Source organism: Pongo pygmaeus, chromosome 6 (assembly GCF_028885625.2).
Source record: "Pongo pygmaeus isolate AG05252 chromosome 6, NHGRI_mPonPyg2-v2.0_pri, whole genome shotgun sequence".
Classification (NCBI taxonomy): Eukaryota; Metazoa; Chordata; class Mammalia; order Primates; family Hominidae; genus Pongo; species Pongo pygmaeus.
In genome coordinates this window covers 115904302-115930544 of record NC_072379.2, presented here as the reverse complement: position 1 = coordinate 115930544, position 26243 = coordinate 115904302, and the positions used below count along the sequence as shown (strand labels likewise).

General features: G+C 42.8%; 1 protein-coding gene across 19 annotated transcripts in view; it reads right to left on the bottom strand.

Moving 5' to 3' along the window:
• Positions 1-3862: 3862 nt before the first annotated feature.
• The window catches only part of ST7 (suppression of tumorigenicity 7), a 275445-nt gene continuing 253064 nt past the window's right edge, over positions 3863-26243 (bottom strand). For 9 of the 19 annotated variants that reach the window (XM_054495524.2, XM_054495526.2, XM_063667788.1 and 6 more), the window contains 4 exons: positions 24023-24173; positions 14809-14901; positions 11925-12064; positions 10065-11117 (listed from right to left, as the gene is read on the bottom strand). In XM_054495524.2, coding sequence (XP_054351499.1) covers positions 10998-11117; positions 11925-12064; positions 14809-14901; positions 24023-24173 — 504 coding nt within the window. In that variant the 3' untranslated portion in view covers positions 10065-10997. Of the gene's footprint in view, positions 4208-9093; positions 9166-10064; positions 11118-11924; positions 12065-14808; positions 14902-24022; positions 24174-26243 lie in introns of those variants that run through there. The other 10 variants (XM_054495525.2, XM_054495527.2, XM_063667789.1 and 7 more) reach the window with 3 other exon arrangements.

Genomic DNA, 26243 nt, shown 5'->3' with positions numbered 1-26243 from the left:
TTCTTCCTTCTGGTGGGTTCGTGGTCTCGCTGGCTCAGGAGTTAAGCTGCAGACCTTTGAGGTGAGTGTTACAGCTCTCAAAGCGGCGCGTCTGGAGTTGTTTGTTCCTCCCAGTGGGCTGGTGGGCTCGCTGGCTTCAGGAGTGAAGCTGCAGACCTTAGCATGAGTGTTATAGCTCATAAAAGCCGTGTGGACCCAAAGAGTGAGCAGTAGCAAGATTTATTGCAAAGAGAGAAAGAACAAAGCTTCTACAGCGTAGAAGGGGACCCGAGCAGGTTGCCACTGCTAGCTGGGGCAGCCTGCTTTTATTCTTATCTGGCCCCACCCACAGCCTGCTGATTGGTAGAGCTGAGTGGTCTGTTTTGACAGGGTGCTGATTGGTGTGTTTACAATCCCTGAGCTAGACACAAAGGTTCTCCAAGCCCCCACCAGAGTAGCTAGATACAGAGTGTCAATTGGTGCATTCACAAACCCTGAGCTAGACACAGGGTGCTGATTGGTGTGTTTACAAACCTTGAGCTAGATACAGAGTGCTGATTGGTGTATTTACAATCCCTGAGCTAGACATAAAGGTTCTCCACCTCCCCACCAGACTCAGGAGCCCAGCTGGCTTCACCCAGTGGATCCCCCACCGGGGCTGCAGGTGGAGCTGCCTGCCAGTCCCGCGCCGTGTGCCCGCACTCCTCAGCCTTTGGGTGGTCGATGGGACTGGGTGCCGTGGAGCAGGGGGCTGCGCTCATCGGGGAAGCTGGGGCTGCGCAGGAGCCCACAGAGGGGGTGGGAGGCTCAGGCATGGCCAGCTGCAGGTCCTGAGTCTTGCCCCGCGGGAAGGCAGCTAAGGCCCCGCGAGAAATCGAGCGCAGCGCCGGTGGGCTGGCACTGCTGGGGGACCCAGTACACCCTCCGCAGCCGCTGGCCCGGGTGCTAAGCCCCTCATTGCCCGGGCCGGCAGGGCCAGCCGGCTGCTCCGAGTGTGGGGCCCGCCAAGCCCACGCCCACCCGGAACTCCAGTTGGCCCGCAAGCGCCGCGCGCAGCCCCGGTTCCCGCTTGCGCCTCTCCCTCCACACCTCCCTGCAAGCTGAGGGAGCTGGCTCCCGCCTTGGCCAGCCCAGAAAGGGGCTCCCACAGTGCAGCGGTGGGCTGAAGGGCTCCTCAAGTGCCGCCAAAGTGGGAGCCCAGGCAGAGGAGGCGCTGAGAGCGAGTGAGGGCTGTGAGGACTGCCAGCACGCTGTCACCTCTCACCAGCACTTCGCGAGGCCAAGGCGGGCGAATCACGACTTCAGGAGATGGAGACCATACTGGCTAACGCGATGAAACCCCATCTCTACTAAAAACACAAAAAATTAGCCGGACGAGGTGGCAGACGCCTGTAGTCCCAGCTACTCGGGAGGCTGACGCAGGAGAATGGCATGAACCTGGGAGGCGGAGCTTGCAGTGAGCCGAGATCACGCCACCGCACTCCAGCCTGGGCGACAGAGTGAGACTCCCTCTCAAAAGAAAAAAAACAAAACAAAACAAGAAAAAAGCATGTGGCGCCTCCCCCTCACTTTCTCTCTGTTCTCTTGCTTTCACCATGTGATGTGCCTGTCCCCACTTCACCTTCTGCCATGATTGGAAGCCTCCTGAGGCTTCCCCAGAAGCAGATGCTGCTATGCTTCCTGTGCAGCCTGCAGAACTGTGAGCCAATTAAACCTTTTTTCTTATAAATTACCCAGTCCCAGATATTTCTATATAGCAATACACGAATAGACTAATACACTCCTATTAGCCAATGGACTCATTTCCTTCAACAATATTACCCACCCTGTCATTTCCTTCAACAGTATTACCCACATCTGTCATCTGATTGTGTCTACATCTGTCACCATCTTTTTTCCATCTGCACTTCCCATTAACTCCTCCTACCCTTCAAAGCCTCACCTCTCCATGAAACGGCTCTAAAATCCTATTAAATTCATTAGGCACTTTAAAATCCTGATCTTCCGTATCTTTGCTGTATTTTCTGCAACTTGTTTTTTTTTTTTTTTTTTTCTTTTGAGACAGGGTCTCACTCTGTCACCCAGGCTGGAGTGTAATCAGGGCTCACTGCAGCCTCGACCTCCTGGGCCCAAGTGATCCTCCCACCTCAGCCTTCCAAGTAGCTGGGACTACAGGCACATGCTACCATGCCCACCTAATTAAAACAATTTTTTTGTGGAGATCAGGTCTTACTATGTTGCTCAGGCTGGTCTTGAACTCCTGGGCTCAAATAATCCTCCTGACCTAGCCTCCTAAATTGCTGGGATTACAGAAAACTTGGGTTTTCTAACAACGATGTCTTTGGGCATTTCCACTTCCCACTGCCTGTGAGCTCTTAAACCTTCATGCAAAGATTATCACAATCTGGAGTCCCAACTTCGGTAGGTCGACTTTGGACTTTTGTTTCCTCATCTACCAAATCAAAGAATCAGATTCTCATCACTTTTTCTTCTGGCTCAAAATTACCATTTCTAAGCCTTCCCTGGTCCTTCTCAGCTGGAACCCATCTTCCTCCTCTGAATATGGGTCAAAGGTTATTTGTAACTATCACGTATCGCATCAATTCATCCAAGAAATCATTTGCACATCCCCTTTATGTTGAGAGTTGTGTCAGAGGAAGAAGAGGGAAAGAGATAGACCTGGCCCCTGCCACCAAGAGCAGATATCCCCAAGATAGACCTGGCTCCTGCCACCAAGAGCAGATATCCGCAAGACAGACCTGGCTCCTGCCACCAAGAGCAGATATCTGCAAGATAGACCTGGCCCTTGCCAAGAGTAGTGCTACCGGTGTGTGTACATGGAGTTCAAGCTCTTATGAGATACTTCCTTTAAGAGCCGGAGCTAGCCACATATCCCATTAGGGCTTTGTACAAAGTAGGTACAAAGGGTTTGCCAAAAGCATAAAAAGCCCTTGTGCACCGAAATGTTACCTGCCCACCTGACTATGCTTTTGGGGCCAGCAGGAAGATCCCCCGGGAAGGAGATGTGGCCGGGTGCTTTCCCTGAATACTGCTTATTTTAACACTAGTGGGGAAAGACTTCAGATTCTCAATAAGGGGAAAAACAAGCTACATAAAGGACAGGCCCTTTGTTTTTAGGCACTGGAGTGAGATTTTAAATAGTGGTACTTTTCACTTCAGATAGAGGATTCAAGTTTATTTATTTTTCTTTTCTTTTTTTTTTTTTTACTTAAGTAAAGCCAGATGCTAAGCAAGATATGAATCATACGGAAAGCTTTTAAAGGTGGTGAGGACAAATGATCACTTTGGTTCAGATCACTAAAATACTCAAAGAATGCTCACACTGAAGCATCAGGAATGCAAACATGATAAAAAATTTAAAAGTACCCTTATGAGAAAACATTTTAAAAATGGCAATGACGGTAAACTGGTCAGGTTCTACCACAGACTGTTGGGTCTGCGGCTTCTTATCAGGAGTTTTCTCACAAGAAGTTTTCAAACAAATCCAAAATGATTCCTGGAACTATAGTGTTGAACACTATTCAGTAAGTGGAGTCTCTGAACCGGAACAACCTGCCATGGCACACACATTTTGCTTCATTCACGCTTCCAGTGATTCCTCTTGCGAGCTTTTTCTGTGCATTTGGCCTAGAAGGACAGTTTGGGGTTGACAATGATGGTCCTGTTGAACCCAAGAGATTCCATTTTCCAAGCCTCTGCCTATAAGGGGTTCTCAGGGCCTGCTGAGATGTGTTCCATCAGCACAGAAACCATGATGTGGCATTCAGCAGATCCAGGTTCCCAGGAAACTCAAGGTAAACCCAAAGGTTTATTTGGGACATCAACAATTTTAGGGTTGGAAGACACAGGAGGATACAAATGATTGCTGCAATACACAAAAGTTTTATTTTTGACTTTCTTCTTCTTTTCTGAAGGCAAAATAAAATAGAACTGAACATCAGTGAATTTTGTACAACAAAAACAGCTTTTAATATGGAATAGTCCATGAACAGTTTAAAATCTCGGAATGGCTTCCCTTTTTCAAAGTCATGCTTTCTTGCGGTCCACAAGGAGTTGGCACGGAGGAGACGGTGGCAGCGGTGGGTGAGGTGAGTGGAGGACGGGGCTTCTCTCAGATCCGTGTTAGCTGGTGCCACAGACTGGATGGGAGGATGCTCTCCACTTTCTCCATGACAAAGTTTAAGGGGGCAAACAAAGTGCTGAGGAACTGCAAAGAAAACAGACAGACACAGAAGTCAGCAGAAACCTTGTTCAAGGCTATAAAACAAACCTCTCCACCCACGCTTGCAGCTTAAGTCTCTGCATTACGAAAGTCTCAAAAGGCGACCATTTCATCTTTATGTTTACAGGAAACATCAGCTGATGGTCAAACCTGCATTCCAGTCCTTGGCCCCAGCACTGTTAGATAAGGGGGAGAAGTGTCAGCTGACAGCCCCCTCACTCCCCTGACAGGTGGCCCACAGTCCTGAGGTCTTCCTGCTAGTCTTTAGCATCTGCCAGCTGCCATGCAGATGACTGGTGTTGTCAAACAGGAATGACAGATTGGTGGCAAGTGGGCACAAGAGTTAAAAAATGGTGACAACTTAGACCAGCTGCTCATCTAGCTGGGTGTAGAGCTCACTTTAAATGGAAATGGCAATTTTACAGGTCAAGTAAGTTGTGCATGAATTTCTTTGCGATCCTACTGCCTCCCAAACACCAGCCTGGGCTCCTTTCTGAGCCACATGTTTAGCAGCATGCCTGGGACCCTGGGAGAAGGCAGCAAACCGGCTATTCCATGGAGGACAGATCCTTGTTAAGAGGGGCTGTTCTGAGTGCACCTCTGGGAACTCTTTCATTTGGTTACTAAATTCCTTTCTGCTTTTCATGTAGAGAATAAAGCTCATTAGCTGTGTCTTTTAAGAAAGCCAAGTGCTTCACATGAGACACTTACTAAAATATTCTCAAATCCATTCTAATTCTGTTCTTGTGAAGAATCAGCTTCATTCCACACCCCATCCAGCATCTGGCAGAAGAGGTGCCCTATCCCAGTCAGGGAAGAGAGAGTTGTTGGGATGGTTTCATTGCCCTCTCTCTGCTCAGAACCCAGGTATTGTCTCACTGGGGTTCAACACCTGGTTCTTGTACTGTGGAGCCCTTAGTCCTAAGCCCTTGTCCATTACACAGCACCATCTACACTACCAAGAATTTCTCATAGAAGTGTAGTGCGGCGTGTGTGTATATAATGCAGAGGGGATCATAGTTCTGAGGTCAAGAAAATTTAGTACATTTAATGAAGTTAAATCTGACTCCTTTACTAGGTAAATGTTCTGTGGACTGTGGGTCTTCGAGAAGAGGTATGGTTGGCAAGTTTCCCAAATTTGCTGACCCAGAATCTGTTCTGTTGTTTTGTTTTGTTTTTGGACCGGTAGAACACACACTGGGAAGGCCTGCAACACATTATAGCCAGATCATCAAATGCGAGATCCATATAATACAAAATCAAGACAGCATAAAATTTGGGATCCTTCTCCCATCTGTGTTTTACACCAATTAAATGTATTTATTTAGTAAGGCACTTAAGTGCTGGGTGAAATATAAAGGGGTATAGGACAAAACTAAACTCCCACTGTCAGGAAGCTCAAAGCCCAGCGATGGAGGGGGCCACGAAGATCTGGACAGAGCAAACTAATAACCAGATAGGCTGTGATGGCAATCAGGATAGAGGCCCAAACAAAGCACTGGGATTGGAAAAAGGAGAGAATCCGTTCTGTTGAAAGGAGCAGGAATACTTTTGAGAAAGAGGCAAGTGAAATGGACTCCAGTGGATGCTTGGAATATCAAAAGAGAGAGATGGAGTAAGGATGGTAAAGGAAGAAATAGGAGCAAGGTGGGCCCTCCAGGCTCAATAAATAGCCAGAAGAGAAATGGAAAAGCAACAGTATGACCAGAAGGTAGTAAATGGTTCAGTTTAGCTAGGACAGTTAGAAGAAATAGAGTTCAAAAGTGGCTAGAAGGATACTGGGGAGGGCCCTGCGTGTCAGGTTGGACCTGCAGTCAAGAAACAGGCAGCCATGTCAGTGCTTGAGCAAAGAGGAGACGGTGCCGTCCTCAAGTGGGTGCCAGGTACATGGCAGTTTCTGATAATCTTCTGAAATTATCCTTTGTTGAGTGCACAGAACCACCCTATGGAATAGATGGCCTATCTTTTTCAGTTTAGAGCTGGACTGGGAGCACCCATGAATGCAGTTGGAAGGCATCATGGGAGACAATGGGCCTGGGAATAAGCAATTACTGCCCAATTACTCTGAAAGCATTTGTAAAATCCTAGTTATAAGAGGATAATATGGAGCAAGTCTACTGATTGCATTCACCCAACATGATAGGAAATACACACATAATATGTGTACATACATAATTATATATGTCTGCGTATATGTATATCTACATACACAGACACATATATAATCAGAGACCACCAAGGCTCCACAAACCACAGCATCTGTCTATAATGCTCAACTCCATAAAGAGGAGTTAAAGTGTTACAGTGGTCTGGATAAACCAGAGATTCTGACAGGTAGTGGAAGATAGGGCTTAATAAACAAGGTGATATTGCTGGCAAAGTTATATCCTGAAGACTTGGCCAAAAACAAACTTAGAACTGTTGAAGTTGTGGTTGAGTGGGGAAGGAACTGCTGAATATTGAGCCATTGCAGCCACGGAGCTGTTGCAACTGCTGAACATGAGTCAGCGCAGCTAGATAATAGGCATCGCTCAAAGTCTGTACTCTGGGTGATTCATACACATTAAAATGTGGGGACCTCGGGGAGCCTCACCTTGAGCTGCAGAATGAATGGAGATGTTACAATGTTGGCTTAAAATAAAGGCCTTTATTTGTTTGCTTTGTTTTGGGCACTAACCTGACTTGGATAAAAAGCACAAAAGTGAAGCCTCTGAAAATCAAGAGGAAAGCTTCATCCTGTTTGATGTCCATAAATGCTCCCTTTTCCCCATGCTGCACAGCAAAGTACAGTGGTCCCTTCTTTCCTGGATGACACCTGCGCTTCTCAACAAGGTTCCACAAGAATACGAAGCCCCAGTGCTTCCAACGTATAGAATGATTTGCTTCTATCCCTCCTATCTAGAATGTTCCATCCTTGGGAGAATTCACAAAGACTCCCTTGAACTTTTTCCTAGAGAGCCTAATTTACTCTCTCACGAGCCCCAGTTGAGATGTGCTCCCTTCATTACTAAGCCACCTTCCCCCACAGCACGCCTTCCATCCCATACCTGCAAGGAAGGAGCAGGCAATGTAGTGAGGTGTCTGAAGCTGCTAAGCCCTTTCACTTCATAACCAAATAAAAGCTCCATCAGGAGATATTTTTTAAAAATGTCTGGAGGTGCAGACTTGCTTGGGATGCTCAGTTGTATTTCTGCACATGTTTGAAAATTAGTCAATATTTTTTAGTTGGAGACCCAACCAATATACAAGGAGAAACAGCAGTTTTCACTTGACTTAGGGGGAAATTTACTGCTGAAAAGTTAAGTCTGAATGAGCAACACCAAGAAAACCTGGAACAGCCTATGTATCTCGATGTCTAAAACTGTCCAGAGGGCAGAGATACATGGTCATATCTTTAATCAAAATGCCCCAGGATTCAATGAGTGTCTCGCGGTGAGAAAAAGCAACTGAACTAGTAAAAAAAGAGAACGACAGACACTTCAATCGCCTGATCTTCCTTTTCCTGGAACACCATCACCTAGAAGGTCACGGCTCCCAACAGGCTTCATTAACATTCAAAACGTGTCTGCTTATCTGAATAACTTCCAGGTGCCCTACTGCAATCAGACAATTGACATTTCACGGTAATCAATATCAGGCTTCAAAGAGGTCGAGGACTATAAGTGAACATGAGAGTCAGAAATCAAAGGCTCAGTTTCGGAGAAGGAGAGAGACTAGAGAAGGAAAGACAGAGGGGTCAGAATCCTGACCTTCCCACATTCTGTGAGGAGGTGGGTTTGGAATGATAACGTATTTATATGTGCAAGCTTATCTTTGTAACTAAACATTCTAGGAAGAGTTAGTCCTAAATCACTGAGGTAGATTAGATTAGGGGGAAATGCCAGTGGAAGCTGCTCTTTCCACTATTTCCCAGTGGTTCAAGCTTCCCTGTGGGCTTCCTTATGGGCTGCACATCATGGTCACCATGTAAACACGCTGGAGAGTTCCCAAGCCAGCAGCTGGGGGTGGCAGTGCAATCTCTCTGCATCTACTAAAGGTCATTGTCCCAGGGACATTATCTCAGCAAAGGGCTGAGAAAATCACTTTCACAAGCTGCAAATGGTCGCAGGCAGCCTCTAGGGCAGTTGCGATAACCTGCGGGGTGTGGGGTGTGGGGTGGGAGCTTCAGGAGGGGCCTGATGAAGTGACCAGGGTGAAGATGCAGAGAAGACTCTGGGGGCAGGTCGAGGAGGCAGCGGGAGAAGGGGCTTGTCTCATTCAGGCCATCCATCTTCCTTCCGCACACAGTCTCTACAGACATTCTGGAAACTGCTAGACCTTAATGAAGGGCAAGATAAATGTGATTCTCCAGATAGAAGTTGAAATGCAAACTTATCTAAAGTACATTTGAAAACTGTGGGGAGCTGACCAAACTACCACACCTTGGTAGAGCAGAAAATATGAGGACCTTAAAGGCAGATTTATATTTTATTCAATCATTTGATGCTATACTCAAAACCAAAGCTTTGAAAATATGAAATGAGGCGAGTTGAGTCCTGTCCCACATCCTTAATGAACACCCCTCTCCGATACTCTGGAAGCAGAGCTGTATGGCCAGGCCTAGAGAACACCCAGGTGTATTCTAGTCACTATCCTTCCCTCTGCATTCCCAATCCCCTTGCTGGTTAAAGCAGACTCAGGCAATTATTCATTCCATTCAATACACTGGTTCTACATCTGCATCACCAGGGGAGCGCTTGACAACTGAGTTGCCCATGCTGACCCCAGACCAAGAAAGTTCGGGTTGTGGGGACAGGCCTCAGTAACTTCTAAGTTTTTCGATGATTCCAAGGTACAGCCAGGGAAACCACTGATTCCTGAAAAGCTTCCACCTGAACAGCTCTGACGGCACACCATGCAGCTGCAAGTGGCTGCTCGAAGGGTCAGCTTTCCAAGCAGCGTCCCTGGAAGGAGACAGGAGAATGCCCTCAATCTCCATCCTCAGAATATGCTGGGGGCTTTGTGAAAAATACAGATTCCTCCTGCTAATACTCAAGATTTTGGATTTCTGGTGGTGCGGCCAGGTGAATATATAGACTGGAGGCTGGGAATCTCTACTGATTCAAAACTCCCACCAAGTGCTATTACAGTTAGTTTAATGAAGAATACTGGACTAATGACATATTTTTACAAATATGCTCTAAAAATGTTTAACAGAAAAACAGAAAACATAAAAGAGCAATAATTGTTTAATGTAAATATATTGTTATTTTAAATTTTACTAAGTCACACTCTACTTAGAGTTTTGGCAACTACTTTTACTCAGAGATTGGCTAGGGACTAGAAGAAAATAACAAGTACTGTAGGCCCATAAACTAAGGAACATCCAAGGCAGCAATATGGGTGATAATGGGTGTAGAAATCATGTCATGCACAGAAGACTTAAGGAAATGTAAGATATTCTACCTGGGGAGGAAAAAGCAGGTAGTTGGTTAGAGGTGGCCATGAATGAGTGAGCTGTCCTAAGAATTTGCAAGAGGAAGGAGGGCTATTTGGTGTACCCTCAATATAGAATAGGAATAAGTGGAAACCAAAGGGAGGCAGATTTTTACAGTACAAGGAAAAGTTCTGAGTCATCCAATAATCAAATGGGTTTTGATGTTTATAAATATGTGAGCGCCCCATCACTGAAAGTATTCAAGATGAGTCTAGGTGACCTCCACTCAGGGTTGCTGTTAAAGGCAATTTGCTTCAGGTCCCTTTCATCTCTAAGAGGCTATGATTATAAGTATATAAGAAGAAAAAAAAAATGCTAAGCTGTATCTGATTTTTCCATTGATTCTTTCTGCAGAGACCACTACCATTTATTATTTATTTAATAATCATTTATTGAAAACCTACTATGGGCAAGGCACTGTGCAAAGCCTTAGGGATACAGAGATAAGGAAGACACCATTCTGCTCTCAAGGAGCTCACATTCTAAATGGGACAGACAAGTTTTCAACAATTATAATACAGTACAATAAATGTGAGAATATACGTATTCATGGAATACTGCGGGATCATAAAGGACAGACACCTAACTCAGCTTAGAAGAACTTTAAAGAAAGCTGAGTATAAAAGAATGAAGAGGCATTAGTAGAGTGGATGAGCAGGGTGGTGACAGTAAAGTGCATTCCACGCACAGCAAACAGCACGTGCAAAGGCGCAGAGGTGTGCAACAGCCTGGTGCATCTGGCAATGGTGAGTGATCCACTATGGCTGAAGAGCAGTGACTGTGCAAGAGTTGGGAGAGCTAAGGCTGAGAGGTAAGCAAGGGCCAGATCATAAAGAGCCTTGGATGCCATGCTGAACAACTGGGACTTAATCCTGAAGTCAGTGGGAATCCACTAGAGAAATTTAAGCAGGGAAGTGACATGCTCAGATGTGCAATTCAGAAAGATCATTCTTGTGTCAGTATAAAAGAAAGAGTGGTGGAGGATAAGACAGGAAGCAAGGAGACCAGTTAAGACTACGGCAGGAGTTCAGGCAAGAAACAACAAGGACCTAGACTAAGAGGGATGCTTCGGGAAAAGGAGGGAAAGAAGATGTGAATCACATTTACTGAAGGCCTAGTTGCTTAGGAGGTTAGAACTGACAGATTGTGAAGGCCGAGACAGATGGGATGTGGAGAGTGAGAGAGGGAAAAGTTTGGAAGGGCTGCCGAGTTTCCGGCTTGAGCAACGGGGTGGATGGCGGAGGTCAGGAATACAGGAGGAGGAGCAGTTTTGGTGGTGGGGGAAGAGGGGTGATGAGTTCAGTTTTGGAAATGTTGAGATTGAGGTGCTGGAGGGATTTCCAGTTCATCTTCAACACGCATGAAAATACTCTTGCAATTCCAGTGCCTGAACTCTGCCGAGCAGAAAATGTCAATCATCTGGAAAGGGATTAAATCAACCCAGCCAAGTTAGAAATCATCCTTTCTGATTGCACTCGCCTTGAAATCTGAATGGAGTTCCAGGGAAACAATTGATACTGTTTTCCTTATTCCTTCTGTTTGAAACTCATCTGTGGCAACATCAGTAAACTTATCCTCAACTGCATGTGCAGGTTGAAATGGTCAGTTTTCAACAAAGAAACAATGGTTCTTGGCTGTCAATGCAGATGGCTTTTCTTATTAAAGCTCCTCTCCCCAAGCTCCTTAAAGACTCTTAATGGATTTCCATATTTCTAAATGTCATTTCAGTTTACTTCTTAATAAACCCTTTACACCCTCTGTTCATTCCTTAAACAAGCCAAGGGTTTGCAGCCATTAAAAAAATTATTTAAATCATCTTTGAAAACATAAATCTCATCCTTCACTAAGGAAAGAGCCACAATATCCAATGATTAGAAATAATGTCATTCAATTTACAGAAAACCAAGTAACTTCCCACACATTTTTCATTTGCTAGGATTTCCTAAATCATTCCATCCTTTTGGACCTCCTGCATTTTTTGGAAACTGCTGAGAATTTGTTGTGAAATGAGGCAAGGCATGCAGTAACAACCTGCACTTTCTCATTTGACCCTTAATGAGATTCCATTGATGATTTGATTCCATTGATGATCATGAAAATTAAATGGTGCGCAATGATCTTTGCAGGCTCGTATCCATTTCTGCAAGGCAACCCCGTTTCTCTTACACTGCTTCCCTTGGCTTTCCCCGTCCATTACCCGAGGGCTCCCTCTAGGCAAACACTCACAGCTTTTGCGAAGACCCCCATAAGTTCCGGGAACTGATGTGTCAGGAGGGCCAGCATGGCTGTGAAGGAACATAATCCAGCAGTAAAGAGAATGAAGAAGGGAAGCTCCTTCTTTGGGTAAACTGAGACTTCATGGAAAGCTGTGGAGAAGACCAAAAGGGAAATATCAGGGCTGGAGTAAAATGCATTTTCAGGGAAGGTCTATACGGCAGCACTGACTCCAGAGCTTGGGAAAGAGTTGGAAGCCTATTGGAAATGAAAAAATAGCACACCTGACAAACTGTAGCCAACATCTGACCCAGCCTTTGGAGGCCCATCTGCTGGTTCCAAGTCTCCATCCAGACTTCAGCACTCTAAGTTGAGGCAGAAGGGGGCTAATTTGGGGGTGTCACGCCTTCATGGGAGGGAAGAGGAGCACCGCCTATGCCTAATGTATAGTATTTTTTTCTCAAAAGCAAACACAGCTAAAACAATGAAGCTTTACTCAAATTACAAAACACGTGTTCATTGTACAAAACCTGGAAAATCCAAAATCCAGTATACAGGGAAAAAAGGCGTCCTGTCTATATTTTTTCCTTACTGTATTTTAAAAATCATTATAACGAGATGCTACTAGTTTCTCCTGTATTTTTTCCTGGCACCCTCTAAGTGTGTCAGTGGAGGGTGCCACCCTCATAGAGAGATATCCAGTGAGGACCTCACATGTAGGCCTATTCAAACTGCAAGGAGGGACGGTCAAGGCTGCTAGGGTTATCTGGCACAACTGTAAGAGACTCTTGATGACAAATACACTTCCAACAATCATCAAAAAAACAAGAAAAGCTGGTGCTCTTTAGAGTGCCCTCTATAATTTTTATATTATATTTCAAACATTGGGTTTGGGAAAACCAAAAAGCTGTGGTACAAAGGTCAAGAGAATCGCCTCCTTCTCTGTGCTCATGATGAGGCTGCCTGAGAGACTGCCTGGGTTGATGGGGCTGGCCTGCAGGAGGAGAAAGAGCCACCTGCTGGGGGTGCTGGGGGAGAGGCTGTGAAACTGCACGTGAGAAACAGCCCACTTTAACCAAGAGGACCAGAGAGCTCCATGGTCCTCAGGGAATACAAGAGCTAGAGACCTTTCCTCTACCATTCAGCTCCTGTTCCTCAGAGTCCTCAACAGTAATCCACAAGGCTGAATACTGAGGGTGAAGGGGACCCAGGAGGAACTCCATACAGACAAATATGCCTACTACGTCCAGGTAGGTCAGCCTGCTGGGATTCAAACACATGGAGCAAGTGTACTCAGGGCCTCGTGTGGCTATAATTATACTTTTAATGTGCAAATTATGGGTAGCACTTAAAACAACCTACCTTCTTCATATCCTCACCCTCAACATCCAACCAAAAAAGATTTTGGAGGGAGACCAGACTTGGAGCACTGCATTCAATTAATGTGAGCCATAATTTTCTGTTTCAGGCTTATAAAGATTATCCCTATAAGGTTTCTCTTAAGAACTGTAATCTTGTTCTAATAACTAATCTATCCCCATGGAAACTTAATTGGACTCGATTAAAACATTTAAAAACACTGTACTTTTCAGAAAACTGCCTTTCTTACGAGAAAACTGAAACTTAACAAGGATCTCCCTGAAGGGGGAGTCAAAAGGTAAACTATGGGCCCATGGTGAGGATTTCTGAAATCAAATCTAATGTGTGAGGCACCAGACTCTTTTCATAATCAAGAAACACATCACGGTGAGAAACACATCATGGGGATCTCCCAGTTCCCTGAGTAGCAAATCTCGCACTGGGTCTGGCTGGCAAGGAGGCAAGTGAGCACCTCCTGCTACCTCAATCTGATGACAGCCGTTGAGTTCTGCACCCAGATCCCACCATGCTGGAAATTCATGACTGGCTTGATGATGCTGGTGTTTGGAAATTTACTATGCACCCTGGGCTCTACGGTTACACTGTTCCTCTGGGGAAAGTACTTATATGTTAAAGCTATAAGATATTGATATAACTGGGGCTGGTGAAAGGGCAGAGATGGCAGGAGAGAGGACAGAGAAGGGAGAAGAGCTAAAATTTGTAGCTTATTATCTGAGGGAGAAAAATATATCCTAAGTCAGGGCCACATGAAGAGCCTGACATGATCCTTGTACATAGTATGATTTGATAATAACCATTTAGCCTGAATTGTCAAAACAATGTTGTATTACAGCAAAGCAAAATAATATTTTCCACATGTGGTGTGGGTCATTAGACTGCTAGCAGTGTAAGGTAGTCGAGGGCAGGGTTTTCTTTTGTGTGCTTTCATACAGTGCTGAGGCTACATGTGTGCTCTGCACATGGTACTCCAAGCCACTACATGCAACCCACGAGGTGCTCACGGGAAATCCCTCTGGCCAGAGCACAGCCTCACCACAGAGCACCCTGCCCCACAACTCCACATCTGGCCATGGTACCAGCTTCCTGGTGCTGGCCTCCCACCCATGACTCATGCGCAGCTCCCTCTCAGTCAGCAGCTCCTCTTCAAACCCCAGTCTGTGCAGACCACATCTGTCCAGCTGAAGAGCCCAGGCAGAACCCTCACAATGGACCAGCCTAGCAGACACCAGCCCAAACCAGGGGTCTCTGTGCTCAGGCCAATCAGTACATAGGGTTTCTTCAGCTACATTTCAATCCTTTGGCATCTTTCCCTTTGATAAATTTGGAGAGACGTGGAGGAACAGGAAGCCAAACCCACTCACATAATTCACTTTAATACATATGCTATCAAACAAGGACAGGGGTTTGGAGAAAAGTAATAAAATACAAGGAGCATTCTAAACATTGATATTCCCACCTCTTCCAATCCCCACCTTTCACCACACACCCTCACTGGCTGAAGAGAGGTGAGACTTACATGGAAGCAGCTCTCGGTCTGCTGTTTCTGTACAGATTGGGTAAGGATAAAATAGGTGCCCCTTTTCCAAGGGATAAGGGATCATCCGAAAAGCTGAAAAGGAGAAAAAATATGTCAGAGATGTTCAATGTTTGTGTCATAACTTCCCAACTGCAAAAAGGGGCGTTTGAGCATTTTTATAACAGGGAACGCTTCTACAAAGGAGGCAAGGCTTACCCCACCAAGCTATGTGCCAGATGAAATGTCAGAGATAAATTATGATGTATTACTCACACATTAATCTCACACTATATATTCTGGGCAAACCTCACAAAACTGGGTGGGGACAGAGGTGCAGAGGGGTTGGGAAGCCATCAGTATCAATGCCCAGGGTTTCATCATCTACTAAATATTATTAAAATGTTACGGGCACTAATTCAATATGGCTAAACAAATAGTAATCATGCAAACGTAGATTAAAATGCTTCCCCAAGAAGCAAATGTGGATCGACTTGTTGGAGTTTGTGTAGATGTACAAATATGAAAGGCATTCTACCGAGTTGATTTAAAAAATACTGTTTAAGTGGATTTGAATTCCAATCAAGATGAATAAAAACAAAAATCTAAAAATGTATAACTCGGGAGGCGTTTCTAAACTTTATTAAAAGTTTAAATCTTAAATACCATGTGGGAAAACTGATCTGGAGAGATTAATTATCTGTATTTTGATGACGTTAGGCCACCTAAATTCTGCTTTTGCAGCATCAGATGACATTAGGGCTCACACTGAATTACGGCTTTCCAATCAATCCATCCTTTCCCATGATCAAGTGTGTTACTCTCCCTGTTACAATGTCATCGGCATGTTAGTCTCACTGTTCCTATGAACAGTACTCATGGAGGTAATTTTTCTTCAACAGATGTCCTCTTACTACAGCCTGCTGTAGATATAAAATATAAAAGCTTACCCTACTCTGGGAATGTCAGATAACAATCCTTGCCTTCATGTATGTTAGTGAGGGATGGTGGCAACATGCAGCAATATTTTTAGTTTTAAATGATACATTTCAAGGAATCATAGCTACATCCTCAGCTGTGTAACTACCAGAGCCTTCTCAAAATGCTGTCAATGTACATATTTATCTTTTGCATACTTATTTCAAACAGGAATCAGAAACAAAGAATGTTCTCCCTCACAAGAAATGACAAGGTTCCATTGTAACCAGCATCAGTGCACATATGGTATTTATTCTGGTGTCTGAATATTATTTAAAAGTAAAAACATTATGTATGTGATTCCAGCATTTGGAATGCAGTCAATCTACACCGCAGTGGTATCACTCTGAGGTTACAGCACATTGCCACGGAGAATATAAATCACTATAAATGTGGGATTAGAGCAGAGCCAGTTTGCTGGCAGTTTGCTGAGGTAAAAATGTTATCAATTTTCCTCTCATAACAGAAACCTCTTAAACAGAGATTAAAACATTAAAAACACCCCAGACTTTAACTCTGCTTAAAATGAAAGGCTCACCCTAGTTCAATCAGACCTTTTCTTGCACGCAAACAAAGATGACTTTTGCCCGCTAGAACAAGCAAGAGAGGAGTTCTTTGCACAGGTTGTTAACACACAAAGATCATTCCAAGGAACCAACATCTCTCTCATTAGAATCAGACTTTCAAGAGAACAAAACACCCCCCACAAAAACAAACAAAAACAAAAATAAGCCTTTTAGTGCCTTTATAGGATACACTAAAATCTCTTCTGGGAAGCACTGAATTTAAACTTAAACTACATTACGGCAGGATTTTAATGCCATTTCCCATAAATGATGGCTGCTACAAAAGCATCTGAAAAATGTGGAAAAACCTACGTGGGAAGTTTTTTGTTTTTTTGTTTTTTTCAAATCCAGATTCTCCATGTGCAAAGGGCTGCTGGGTTGCTGTAATTAAGTATCTGTTCAAGTTCATATGATATAAATAAACCCTCAGTTTTCAAAGTGGCTATAAATTTGAATGCTAAATTTTATTCAAAATTGAAGTCAGTTTGCACTTCAGGGAGTAATTTTTTAAATGAAATACAGGAGTGCAAGATCTTGAGAGTGTTCAACCATAGAAATCTAATGGTTGGTTGGTGTCTTTTCAGTCAAATGCTACATGTTTTTCACTCCAATATTTGGCATGCATACAGAATTTTGTGCGTCAAGTTGGCCTTTTCCTTTTTCTAATTGGTTCTGGTCTTTTTTGGAGAGGTTAGAGACACAATACAACTTTAAAAAGAGTGCATGTGTACACACAGCCACCCACCCACCCACACCCTCTTCCCGGATTGCCCTCCACCCCCATGATTATAAAGATGCTTATGGTGCTCTTAAAATCTCTCTCATGTCAGTTGCCATTTGCATTGAGCTCATAAAATAATATTAAGGCTTTTGGCTTCACTAAACAAAAGCAAACACAATTTCTGCTTGCAATTCTATCCTTTACCCACCCTGCAGTGCAGGGCCCAGTCAAGTGTGAGATAAGCAGGGGAGGTCCGGAGAGAGGCCGGGAGAGGCACTGCACAAGCCTTGCCAGCGTCACCTCCCACCTCCTGGTCCCTTTCACTGCTAAGACATGCAACTGCTCCATGACAGCCTTGTGCCTTTTGCCAAATGTCCAGAAATTTTGCGAATCTAAGTATTAAAAACACACTGATTTGGTGGTGCTAATAAGAATAGAAAAAGGTCATTTGAACAGATCTATTTTATGAATGAATACAGACCTAAAAATCCTTAAGAAAACACAAATTTCAGAGGAATTAAAAATACACATGTATTGGGTTAAAAACAAAACAAAAAAGTTAGGCCACTCAGAGTGAATACATGGTATATAAATGATATTTCTGCACTTTCTTCTGTGTGCCATCCCTTCCCCTACCTTGATTTTGGTTGTGCATTTGCTGAAGGGTCAAAATGAAACAGAATTAGTGAAAGAACAGATCATGCCTTCACAATCAAGTCTGCGGCACAGTGCTGCCTTCTTCTATCCCTGACCAGACACATTTTCTAGGTTCCAAGTCTATCAGTGCTGTTCCCATCAGAGATTCTCAATTGATACTGGGGGGAAAAATAAATAGAACCAAAGAAATGACAAAAGGATGGATACATGAACAAGTTAATTCCTGATTTTCCCAATGACTTCTAATGACCTCCTCTTATTCTACCTACTAGATAGGCAAGGATAGAATGTAATCAATCTAAGAGTATCTTAGATAATTTTATACAGATTATTTGTAACAGAGGGAACTGAGTTTGAATCCCAGCTCTACTTCTTATAATCAGTTGCTTGTCATAAGGTGAGTGGCTTCTTATGTAACAAGCACACAAAGGTGAGCCCAGCACACACTGCCCCTGCCCTCATGGAGCTCACCACCAAGTGCCAGAAGCAGGATCCAATCATGAAAGTAAGAGCAAAGGTTCCCACGGTAATGAACACCTCCAAGGGAGTCATGGTGCTGTGTATACATAATGGAGGAGCGGCCAAAGTGGCATCTAAAGGATGAGCAGGACCTGCCTAGGCTCACTAGCGTATGACTTTGGGTGGGTCGTTAATCTGTGTCCCTGTCTCTTCATCTGTAAAATGAGAATACCACAGGCTTCAAAAGGCTGGTAAAGGAACAAAGTGTAACAGCAGAGGTCAAGGCATCCACATATAGTGCCTGGCTGCTCAATAATGGGTTTCTCTTTCCCCCATATCCCTCTCTATTAAACCTAAAGTTCCTACTTTCTCTGTCAGGTCATACTCTAGTTTATAAGTAAAAATTCTGCTTGTTTGTTAATAATTAGAAATGCAAGTGATAGAACAGGAAATTATCACCAAATTGCAAATTTCGTGTCCTTATTTTTAAGTTCAATGTAGCTAACCAGCCACGAAGGCCATCTGTTTTTAGTGAGGCATTTGGGTGCAGCAATAAAGAAAATTCGAAAGTCAAAAGGCTGGGTTGTGATCCACATGCTTTCACTACCTAATTGTGTGGCCTTGGGAAAAACACTTTCCCTTAGTTGGATTAAATGATGTTCTACTCTGAAATTCTAGGGTCTTACAGCAGACTCACTAACTTCTTAGTGACCCTCACCACTCTAATACTCAGTTCCTACTGTCATGATAGATAGTGTGGATACAAGCACTACTATCTATCTATCTGATGTGGGGTGTGTGTATTTTTTGCTTATATATACTGTACACACACACACACACACACAAATGTTCCTCCCAAAGCATTTCAGATTCTTATTCATCTTGATCTCCTCAACCCAATGCCTGGCACAAAGGAGAGACTCAATAAATGTTTGTTGAATAAAGTAATGAATGAATAAACGCACAATCAAGAAGAGACAGAATATTCCTTTTTAAAAACTCAGGTGGACCCATATGATAGCCATTCACCAAGACCAAATAAAGGAAAGGAGCAAGTTGGTTCTACTGGGCAGTAGGTGGGGAACCATCATATGGTATCTGGAGTCTGGCTATTAGGGTAAGTTAGCTATGACCAGCGACTTTAGCCCATCATTGCTTTCTCCCAAATTACAAAATTTAGCCTTGGATCTATGGGGGAGGGTGGTGGAATTTCTCTTTGGTAGTTCAAAAGGTGCCAGCCTTATGGAGGAAAGGTTTGGTTAGAGGAAATGCCCTAAGAACCACATCTTACAGTGAGCAGCATTTGCCATTAGGTTCAAAGAGAATAAATTAGAATCAGAATCTCATCCTATGCTTCAACAATGGGCCATTTTCCCCTCTCAAAGGAAATACTCTGCCTTAGTTCCCCTAAAAAACACCACCCTCAAATCTTATACATTATTTAGTGGATTCTTTGGGGTGGGGGGATCTCTAAAAAGAAAATAAAGAGTCTTACTTGGTCAAGTAGAAAAAAACAGAAACAAAGAAAGGCTAAGTGATTTACCCCATGGCAGACTAGCCTCCTGATATACAGAACTAGAAAATTAAAGTTCACAGTTGTGGTCGGCAGGCGACCCCGCTTTCTAAAATAAATACAGCCAAAACACAGCCTTGAAAAGATCAAGATAGGAAGGAGATAAAGCCACATCAGTATTAATACAGGTAAAACAGAAAATGTGCCATTTAAAATAGGGCTCCAGCAAAAATAAAAAATTAATAAATAAAATAGGGCCCCATAGGTGTAGTACCCTAGTGAAGAAGACCCAGTTCAAACGAGACCCTTCATTTCTATGTTTTTTATGTTCAACTCATACTTCCAGTGGTGCATGTATGTGAGGATCGCCAGAACAGTGTTTCAAATAAATATGATTCAGATAAGGTGGCAGCTATGTAATGAACTGGAAACATATTATAAAATCTTGTAAATTAAAACTCTTGCCCTTTCTTAATTACCTTGACTTTGAGGAACGTATTGTGTAATTTCAGGGGCTGGGACAGTGATGAATCAAACATTTTGGAAACCTTTGAAATGCTGATGTATTTGTGGTTGAGGATTCAGTTTTTTGTTTTGTTTTTTTAATCACCATATGTTTCAAACCCAAACAATCTCTGCCATGCATCAGCTGGACTTTGGGGGTTTTATCAAAAATGGGAGGTTTTTTTTCAGCTTGATTGGTGGAAAACTCACTTAATTCCACTAATTAAGGATGGCTAATGTTCCAACATAACAAATTCATTAAAAAGCAAAACAAAATACACCTCCACTCCTACTCCCAGGTAATACTTTTGACAGAAACTAAGAATTTGTTTTAAATCTCCCAAAATAAATTTACTAATAATCATTTTAAACATGGAACCCAGTAAAATTAGGTACTGATACCTTCTTCCCTGAATTTTCTTTCTAATGAAAAAGGGAAGTTGGAAGGGAGTTGGGGAATGGTCTTAAATTTCAGAATGAAGATAAAAATGATTCAAAGGAGAAAAACCTAAACTATGAGGCTGGAGATGTCAAAAGGCACCACCAAGTGGTACACTGGTGGAAGTGCAGCCTCCTTTGCTCCTGCACAGGCTTCCTATGCATGGCCAGTGGACCTAAGAGGGAGCTGCGGCAACTGCCCTGAAGTCACCAATCTGGGGTGGGTGGGGTATGGCATTCAGTATCATCAGTGCTTCACAGTTTCTAAAAATTACTAACGTTAAGTAAATGCTACTATAAGTAGCTGAGTCAGAATTCTAATCCAGGTCATCTGATGGAAAATCCAGAGCTCTGAACCTCCATTTAACTTATAATGAACACAGATCCAGAAGCAATGTCAAAAGACTGGATAAGATTGTCTGGGTTTGGAGGGGTAATTCATTCTTCTAAATTGCATGATATTTACAGCTTTGTTTTTTTAAAAGACCAAAAACATCTGTAATGAGATATTATTTTTTAAATATATGTGTATACATATGTGTATATATACATATACATATATATGCTTGTTGAACATTTAAAATCAGAAATATGAAGAAAAAAGAAATTACTTAAAATCCACAACTGAGTGGTAATCACTTAAAACAGCTTATTTACTTCCAGTCTCTTTCATTTATTTATACATACCTGTTATTTCTTTTATAAAATTGGTCTCATTCGATATTTAAAATGTTTAAGTCAATATTAAACAACAAAATATAATTTTATCTAGGATGATTAACTTTCTAAACACTACAGAGAGATCAGGTGTAATAAATACACCCTACGCTGTAAGTAGTGATGTAAATTTCAATTGTGGGCTTCCAAACAAATGTTTCAGAGATGACTGATCTTTGTATTCTTAATCTGTTGTTCAGTATAGTGAAGGAAAAGTGAACTTGGGTTTACATCCTGGCTCCCAACAGTGGCCACAGGACCTTCAACAAGACACCGATCTCAATGAACCTGTTTCCTCTCTTGAAAAATTGAGATAGCCACCTCTGTCCGGCCTAACTCAGAATATTATCAGGAAGAGTGAATGATGTAAATGCAAAACCTCTGTAAATTACCCAGTTAAACAAACACTCTTCAAGGTTCATGGCATTCTCAAGCATTTAGCATACAGTAAGCACTTCCACACTCCTCTTTTCTAAAATTGAATGTTATGGCTCTCTGTGAAAACTGAATGGCAGTGTAAGTGACTTTGGCTGGGATCACAGTTACCTGATTTTCACAAACACTTCTCCAGAGTGGTTCCTGCTTATCTGTAAGGATCAACTGCAGAATTTTCCTTTCCTATAGGTACCTGCCCATACTGTGTTATGCCTGAAAACCCACCCCCTCTTTTTATCCTAATAAAGCATTCTGCCAATTTAATTTGAGAAAATTAAATCCCCATACAACTATTCTGCTTGATTTTGTAGCTCCCTGTTTCACTTCATGTTTCTTTTAATCTCATTATCCTTCCAGTTGATCAGAGCATCTCCCCACTGTTACCTGACCACATGGATAACTAATTTCCAAAGAGAGTTTCCAGTTACTCTTCATAGGATTTTTATTTTTTCTATGGTGATACCATTTTTCTATGGTGATACCATGTCTTTATCACCCTTTGCCCCACCCCTTTTTTGGGTCCTTTCTATGGGACAGGCAACTTTCTTTTCTATAAGACCCAATGGATGAGCTTCTATTATTATTTCCAAGATGCCAATCTACAAATATTTGGTAAGCCAACTTGTCCATTTAATTTCTCCACAACTGACACTAGGTGAGGCCTCTCACGTTCAACCCTGCTGGGTTTTCTGTCTCTTTCTCATGCTTAAATAAACATGTATTGTGTTCCTTTCTGACAGAACATCTTACATGCAACAGGAAGCACAAGCCAGAAGGAATCATGACCATGCTCACACACACCCTGAGTGGAGAGTGGTGCGTCTTAACCCATTTAAATACAGTTGCTGGTGCCACCCAGGCACCTGGAGTGTGCTATTACACTTACTGAGGAGGGGCAGAGGCACTGATCAAATCCTCCTTCAAGTTATAAATAGTAATCTATAGAAGCAGAACTACTGCTAATTCGCTAAAGAAATATTTTCAAAACTAAACAAAAATTTTCAATCAACTTTGAGTCCCACCTCTAGCTTATTTTTACACTATCCCATTTTGCTCCCCCAACCTCCCTTCCTACACCAACTTGGACTCCTGCTGGGTTAGGGAAGGGCCGGAAAAGGGAGGAGCAGATTATCAAAATGAAAATGGAAGCAGTAAAGATAAACAGAGTGAAAGGATTAAAAAGACACTTGTTTGTGAGGTTGATCAGAGTAAGGGTGAGCTAGGAAAAAACTGTCAGAAGACTCTATTGTTTTAGTTTCCCATGGGTGGAAAAAGAAACCCATGCTTTATATTGTACTTGTTTTGCTAAACTTAATGCTAGCAGAGTGTCAATGCACATGTTGTCCAATAATTCATAGTCTTGACTTTTTTTCCTTAATTTACATCCTCTCAAACAGCCCCACCACTTACCATTTCTTCACACGGTGTCCTTGCTTATAATACTGTCCTACTTCTTCAAGGCTTGGTTCAAATCTCATCTGACTCATAATGTTAACCATGATCACTCCACCCCATAGACCTCTCCCTTCTGAAAAATCAACAGGCAGCTGCCACGTGCTGCTGGTTCCTCTTCCCAATTAGATGACATGCAGGGAGCATGTCTCCCCCACCATTACAGCCTATTCTCCTTACATGGAATATACTGTCTATGGAGAACAAGCCCGCAGATTTATTTATCCCTACATTCATCTACCCAGCATTTATCTGTTAATACATGAATGCTACACCTCCTAGCAAACACTAGGGTTCAATGGCCACTGTTCCTTGTTTGAAGCATAACTGCCACACCTTTTTGGATGGCCGGTCTGGTTCCAGTGGAGGATAACTGTGGCTCTTAGCCAACCCTCCCAGAAATGCCATCAAGAAGTGGTCATCAGTGTCCAGCACGAAGCCTAAACCAATGCCAAAGATCACCATGATGCTGTGGGGCTGTCCAAGTTTCCAAACAGGGTTTTCAGGGTGACAGGGTGCCCCTTTGAAGAACATCTGGGTTCACCCCATTTATAATATAAACTTACCTTTCTGAGCTGTGGAAACAGCCTCACCACAGGAATACCCACCACCACTGGGGGATGGGAGAACCTAAGTCACTAACTGGCTTAGATGGGCCATCACAGAACACAAGAGCAGTACATATGTAAATCTTCATTATTCATCATAAACAGTGCAAAAACATTTTAGCACCTTTTCATGCTCTTAAAAATGTTTCAAAAAAAGAAAATTACTTACTGCCTTCCCACGTACAATGCAAAAGATTCAAAGCCCCTTCCACTCTCTTCCAGTGTGCAAGATGAAAGAATGCATATGCTATTGCTTCACTGTCTCCTCTCTTCAGGATATGTTCTGGGGGTAGGATTAAGCTTTTCATTTCTAGTAGGTACTGAAAGAAAAAAGCAGGACACAGTTGTGTTAATACATAAGTAATTTGGAATTCAGTATTGAAAATAGAGCAGTTGATTTCCCTAAAGCCACCACTTATAAGCATTTCATTAAACCTGCAACCTCATTACTACATTTGAAGGCAATTACTAAAACATCCAGCAATACAAAGTTTGCTGACAGATGATTAGCCTTGTACTAGTTTCCTACAGTGAAGATCAGAGGCTTTCAGGCTAAGACACTCTAATCAAAGAAATACATAAGACTCAAACAGCATAAAGGAAAATGTAGAAGACACGATAATTTGGTATAATTTTGGAAACAGAATGAAACCTTATAAAACAGACACGTGAAGGTTAAGAAGTTATGTGGCTAAACCAAGTGCACTAGAAAGATTTGAGATTGAGTAGCACTGTCCATTATTTTTTTCTATACACATGTATCAAGGAGAAGAATCTTGTCCTATGAAAAGAGCCACCCACAGCTGCTCAGGTGCTACAGGGAGGAAGGGTGGCAGCCAGAGCATGGGAAGACCCAAGGGAGGGGAGCATTATAGACCCCAAACTGTGACACTCCCAGATCCTTTCCCAAAGACTAGGGAGTTGGGGAAGGGGATAGGGGTCTCAGCGTACACCTCTTCATTGCTATCTTCTACAAAGTGGGTAGGAGTACAGGGCAAGAATGGATATACTTCCTGGGGGCTGAGAAAGACTACATTTCCATTTTTATTCTTTTGTTTTACTATAGGATAGATAGGGAGCAATTTTTGAAGGTTATTTTATAATTGCAAATGTTAACCTTTCTTTTCTGGCTGGCATTCTCCCCTCCTGGATCCATCCCTGACACACACACACACACACACACACACACCCCCACACATACACCCACCCCACCACCACCACCAAAGACAAACATAACAACAGCCCATGCAATCTCCTTTAAAATGGAGACTAGTAGACTACAGAGGGATATGGACAGCAAGAGCAAGTGCTAAAAAAAGGTGTTCAAAAATTTTAGCATCAGAAATAATTGCCTATGTATTTTTCTGTCCGTGGAAGTTTATGAAAGACAGTGAAAGGTAGAAGAGTCCTGGTATACAGAATGGAGACTATGGCACAACTATCAATGTTTCCCTGCCATCTAGTTGAGGATTTGTACCCTTTGGGCATCACTCAGTTGCCCTTAAGCTTCCTCTCCCATTGGCACGGTTGGTGTCGAGGTGTATGGCCCAGCAGGAGCCAGGAGAACACATGCAGGCATCTTGGCTCAGCAACTGAAACTTTCCTCCCTCTGGGTCTGATATTTGAAGAAACCTCCAAGCTTCTGGCCTCAAAGCAGGAAGAGTAGGGAAGTGAAAGAGAGACACCCAGAGAGCAGCAGGAGACACTGATATGGTTGTCACACTTGGGAGGAGGTAGGATAGAAAGCCTCACTCCACAGAAAGACCTGGGACCCATTTCCAGGCTGGTCCATGAGAGGTGTTTGTTATTTTGGTGGAACTCCTCAAACATGAGTTCTAAAAGAACTTTCTGGCCATCTGCCTTTTTGGCTTCTATGAACTACTGCTTTTCTCCTAATGTCTTGTTTTAAAACAGTGCAAGACAAAAATCTTCTCGGAAAAATAAGAATAGAGAATTACCCAGCAATCTAATTTGCACTATGTTTATAATGAATATCAGCCATAATATAAATAATTATATTTATGTTATGGTGGATTTTATGTTCGGAGTTACCTGGCTATCCTCTTGTGATTTTATTACCTTAATAGGAACCATTAAAATGTACATTGCTACTGCCAGTGATAGTCTTAAAGGACCCCAAGGCTACTAGTCATGAAAAAAAATAAATAACTTGTAAAGTGTTATGAACTGTATCAATTGTTCCAGAGTAAGTTGGAGAAGGAAGAGCATTTGGTTATCCACAATAATCATCATCAAAAAAACAAAGAAGAAGGGAAATTTCTGGCCTAATGAGAGCCCTGGAATAAGATTTTGATCTGACTTTCTAATTATTCATAGCCACCACATTTATCAAACACTCAATTTTTAAAGAAGGATCATGCTTATAAAAT